The sequence below is a fragment of the Limulus polyphemus genome, unplaced genomic scaffold, assembly GCF_000517525.1.
Source record: "Limulus polyphemus unplaced genomic scaffold, Limulus_polyphemus-2.1.2 Scaffold437, whole genome shotgun sequence".
NCBI lineage: Eukaryota > Metazoa > Arthropoda > Merostomata > Xiphosura > Limulidae > Limulus > Limulus polyphemus.
In genome coordinates this window covers 471,190-476,545 of record NW_013666047.1, presented here as the reverse complement: position 1 = coordinate 476,545, position 5,356 = coordinate 471,190, and the positions used below count along the sequence as shown (strand labels likewise).

Here is a 5,356-nt window from a genome sequence, read left to right as displayed (position 1 = left end):
ATACTATAGTCCAGGCAATCTGGGGGCAAAAAAAGGTCAACCTAGGACAAAGTGAAAAAGTTTCGAAACATGGAGCATTTAATAGCCCTATATATCTCTAATATCATGTTATAAATGTAGAAATATATTCAGGGTAATAACGGGAAATACTCACTTGAGCATGACTACCGTAATGTCGCACATAACATTTATAGTGAAACGAAATGGTTGTTGGTATGATAGATACTAAAAATCAAACTAACATTCAAAGTAAAATAAATGAAACTCAGTGAGGCACGTACCAGTATCATTCCTCATATCACAAAGTTTTTGTTGATGTTTCAGTCTAAACCCCTCCCAACAACGACCCCCCCAAACAAAACAAAATGTCTCGCAGTAGTAAATCGAAAAAGTTCTTTCAAATTTTGATCGTGGGGGTGAATATCGTTTAATGGTGTAAAATGAATGAATTTATTTTCTCAAATTATAACGCTATATTTTCAAATATAGATATCCACTTATTATTTCCATAATTACAGTCATTAGTTATATAGGCTTCATTCTCGTCTTCATCAGAATTCAGTTCAACTGTAGGGCTAGAAGGGTTTGCACGTACATTCTGCACATGACATGGAGTGGTCCATTCAGTTTTATCGGCATGTACAGAGCAATGTGTGGTATCCTGTTTTACAGCTACACTCAATTCTTTCAAGAAGTTCTCGAGGGGCTGGAGGCAGGTCTGTAAGGATTGACATCATTTTCCCTTCCCTCACAGTCCAGCCCAATGTTCAGGTGTAAAACGACTGCTTTCACCCTTCCACACCTGGATCTGCTGTTATACACGGAGACTGTGGTACTTTGTGGCAGCTGCTGTTGGTGAGAGGATGTGAGGTTGAACGAACACATTGTTGGTTGTTGTATTCTCAAAGAGCCAACGGATTCTTAATTCATTGAGTCCTTTGCCAATCCCTCCGTTGTACATGCAGACAAAGGCAGTTTCTCCAGCCTTGATGGTTGTTTTCTCAAAGAGCCTACGAATTTTTAATTCATTGATTCCTTTAACAATCCGTAGGTTGTACATGCAGACAAGGCAGTTAATCTAGCTTTGATTTTATCTTCCTTCGATGACCCCCTTCATATAAACACACATCCCTGTCCCAAAAATAAGATGCCCCTCTTTATTTGGACCAGGGCTGTCTTCTTGCCGATACCATATGACCTAGATGTGCTATCGCATCCAAGAATGGCATGGACGAATAGAAAGTTGTCGCACACACTTTCATCAAAAGAAATCTAGTTGCTTTGGAATTCCAGGTTCGTGGTGCTTTTTATGCTTTCTTCTTTGGTTCAGGCTTCAAAAAGACATTACAAGCAGTGTCTTTGGTATGAAACATCAGGAGCACGAGCAGATCCGTGTCATCTCTAATCAGAACCGTGTCTGTCCTGGCAACAGACGCTATAGAATTCTGAATTATAATCAAATCAACATCCCCCATCTGCATGATACACTTCAAATCTACTTTGTTCTAACTTTTGCTCAAGCACATAAATGAAGAGTTGTTTGTTTTTCTTGCTTGAGAGGAACTCCTTTTTCTTCATCTGGAGAGTCAGTTTGGTTGCACATTACACTGTTAATCCTACACAACCATCAGTTCTCCTGGAATGCACGTAGTCTTTCGTGCTAGAATCATCACTGTAACCATCAAATACTTTAACAGATTGACCGTATCTGCTTCCAAAATAATGTAAATACAAGTTGCAGATGTTCTCGCAAGTGGTTCCCATCCTCCATGGTATGTGGTGCAGTAAAGCTCCTCCATCGATAACATATTGAATTTGGCCACTTTGAACAGAATTAACTGTGCGTGTTCAAGACCACAATGTATTTCAAAGAGTCGACTTATTGGCTGGCCTTATAACGTATCTGGATTCAAATACGGCTGATGTATAGGTGCATAATTCATACTCGAATATTTCAGACAAATCACTACATCTAATGCCAGCTGTTATCAACCGTTGGAAAAGAAGCTGAGGGTCCACATGCACCTCCTCGTCCCGGATCTTGACACATGTCTTAACATCCATTTTGACGGCTTGGGTCTTTTTTCGAAATGTATAATCGGTGACCACCTTTCCTTCCATTGATGTCAAGATGCTTTGACCCACAACTTTCACGTCATAAGCATTTACAGATGAACTGACTGTTACACATGTTGCTATATTTATTAAAGTTGGCTCTGAGCTGAAGGAGTTTCGTTGTACTAAGTAGCTTAGATGGTCCTGTGTGCCAATCATATCCTTTTGAAGCCTTGTGGACATAAGGTCTTTGTGTTGATCACCGGTAGAATATGTGACAGAAGTAAACTCTTGCATGGTATTATTGATCTCAGCACATGCTGGATTTAATAGGATCCAAAACAGATGTTGCATTTCTGTCATGACCCGACCTCTTGTCAGCTCTCCTGTTGTCTTAGCACTACACATCACACACTGCTCAATAACTAGATCTAGCGAGAGTCCTGTCTAGAATGTCTAACGAGAGTCCTGTCCAGGGTTTCTAACGAGAGTTCTGTCCAGGATTTCTAACGAGAGTTCTGTCCAGGATCTCTAACGAGAGTCCTGTTCAGGATGTCTAACGAAAGTCCTGTCTAGGGTGTTTAGTGTGAGTTCTGTCCAGGATGTATAACGAAAGTCCTGTCTAGGGTGTCTAGCGTGAGTCCTGTCTAGGGTATCTAGCGCGATTCCTGTCCAGGGTTTCTAACGAGAGTCCTGTCAGTGTGTACTACGCGAGTCCTGTCCAGGTTCTCTCTGTTCTGCAGACAAACGAGAGACTTCAGTGAAGTCTTGTAAATATGTGGATGTTGCTGTAAAGTAAGCTGTAAAGTAAGAAGTCCATTTGACAAGGACTCGTTACAAAATATACAATTTTACATCTCGTTCATTACTCAGTACGATCTGAAAGTAAGAAAATTAATGAATGTGGATCTACACTAAACATTTGTTTCACCATAAATAAATTGCCTGAAGGTACAGAGGCCATCTTGATTCAGAAATGTTGCATCGCTGACTGTAGGCCCACACAGCCATATCTAATTGATATAATAACAGGGTCAAAATTATAACTCACTCTGAGTACCTTAGTTTTTATTTCGAAATGAGACTTAATGAAAACTGATGAACATTTTGGTATTGATAAAATAAAACTAACATATATATCCTTTTAAGGGTGTATATCTCTCAATAATGTTACCTTCATTTTAAAAACTCTTTTTCGTTGGAATATTCTGCTTGCACAGGTCACAAATATAATATTGTATATGGATAAACTATCAAAATATTAACTTTTGTTACAAATAGTACCATAAGTTAGTTTCATTATTCATATCTAACATCAACGTTCTCACTGTGAAATACAAGATCCTTACAATGAAAAATCACGAACTAAGCACTAATTAATAATTCACAATTTATGACATGTTCCACTAAATATATTCAAGTGTATTTTTAATATGGTCATCAAGTATACCTAGAGGGTCAAATAAAACACACATATGAAAACTTTTGCAATTTGTCATGGGTATATCCGCAGATTTCCTGTACTACTAGAGCTAATTGCCGCTATCCCTAATTCTGAGCTCCTGACTGGAGGCAAGGTAGCCATTGAACAGCGCACTACCATCCACCATCCACGTTAAAGGGACTGACTGTTGCACTTATCACACACGGGGCAGCATGGCTCTGTAGTTTCTCGCTTTGGACTCGTAGATGGATGGTTACGAGTTCGAGACATTTTATCCCCCACTTGTTCCAGTCTAATCAGCTGTTAGTTAATGGTTAACGTATATCCCGCCCAGGGGCAATGTTTATAATTATTATCTGATTGTGCTAATTAAGCTGGAACTCAGCACCAGATCCTATGTGCCATTTCTGCATGGAAGAGATTTGACCTTACTAGCTGGAGTACCTGTCCATTGGACAGGTGAAGTAAAAACTCGTTTGTAATAAAGGATAGGAAATTGTGCTTCAGTTATGTTTCTTAACATAATAAACATTTAAAGTACAATAAAAATACATAAATGTACCAATACTGAATAGAAAGACATATATTTTTCAAAAATTCTAACAATAGTGTTTATATAGTTCATTTTAATGCTGAGGGATATACAACATTGGTAGTTTTCCCGAAATTAGATGGGTGGGGTTAAACCCCCCATGACCTTCCTCATGTCATCCTGTATCAAGTTTGGTGCTGATTGATTAGGAAATGTGGAAACGTATAAGGAATAGACACACACACACACATACTGACATTTCTTTATATAGATGACATACACAGAGCTTAAAGTGCATGGAATATTTTGTAGTATCACATAGATTCGAACTCTTCCACATTTTCAGCCCGCGCCCTATTAACTGTGGCGTTGAAGAGCAAATAATGTGATATATTTTTCTTTGCATTAATATCTTATTTGTTACATCGAAAAACTGTGTCATCGTTGACTGGTTTTCACTCAGCCATTCTTTGTTTACATAAGCTATATATCTCAGAATAAAATGTGGCGTTGAAGTACCCTACCAGAGATTAAAGCACTGTATACAGTCTGGAGTTTCCGTAGTACTGCTAATGTCTTTAATGTATTGGCTACTAATTTTGAAGTAGAACTGTTGATAATATAGACTGGTTAATTATAATATTACTGTGCTAGTTAGCATATGTTTAATACTAATCATTATACTGCTGGATACTATCGAGTTAATACTAATCACTATATATTAAATACTATTAACTACTGTGCTGAATATTGTCTATTAAATATTAATCATTACTGTGTTGAATACTATACATTCAATATTAATTATTACTGTGTTGGAGATTATACATTCAATACTAACAACACAGATCTGCAAATTTAAAATGTTTTGGTTTTAACAATGGATTTTCCATAATTCAGCTACGCAGATAACATTCATTTTATCTAAGAATTGTTTTACAAATCGAAAATAAAATAAACTTACTTAGATAAAATTATTATTTCATTTACCACAATTAACATTTTTTATAATTGTGTTTGTTAACAAAAATACAAACAAACTAAAGAAAAGGGAAGGATATTGATGTCAAACGAATATGCATCCTCATTCATCCTGATTTTTTTTGTGTGAAATCTACAACTTTTAGTCTCAAAATTATATGTTGTGGTCTTTTTTTTATGTATTGTGTCTGGAGCATCTCGTTTCAGTGACCAGCAGTAATCAGCCATCATGCTGATGTTCCACCTTCCCTGATACATCTTCTCCATTTACCAGATGTTTTGATGAAACCTTTCCCCTTGTTCTTCGCTGATGGCACCGAGATTTTCAGGGAAACAGTCAATAT

General features: G+C 37.2%; 1 protein-coding gene across 1 annotated transcript; it reads right to left on the bottom strand.

Moving 5' to 3' along the window:
- Nucleotides 1-1,866: 1,866 nt before the first annotated feature.
- Nucleotides 1,867-2,463, bottom strand: LOC111085509. Its single transcript, XM_022384415.1, has one exon. It carries the CDS (start codon nt 2,461-2,463, stop codon nt 1,867-1,869), a length of 597 nt encoding a protein of 198 aa, XP_022240123.1.
- Nucleotides 2,464-5,356: the final 2,893 nt, after the last annotated feature.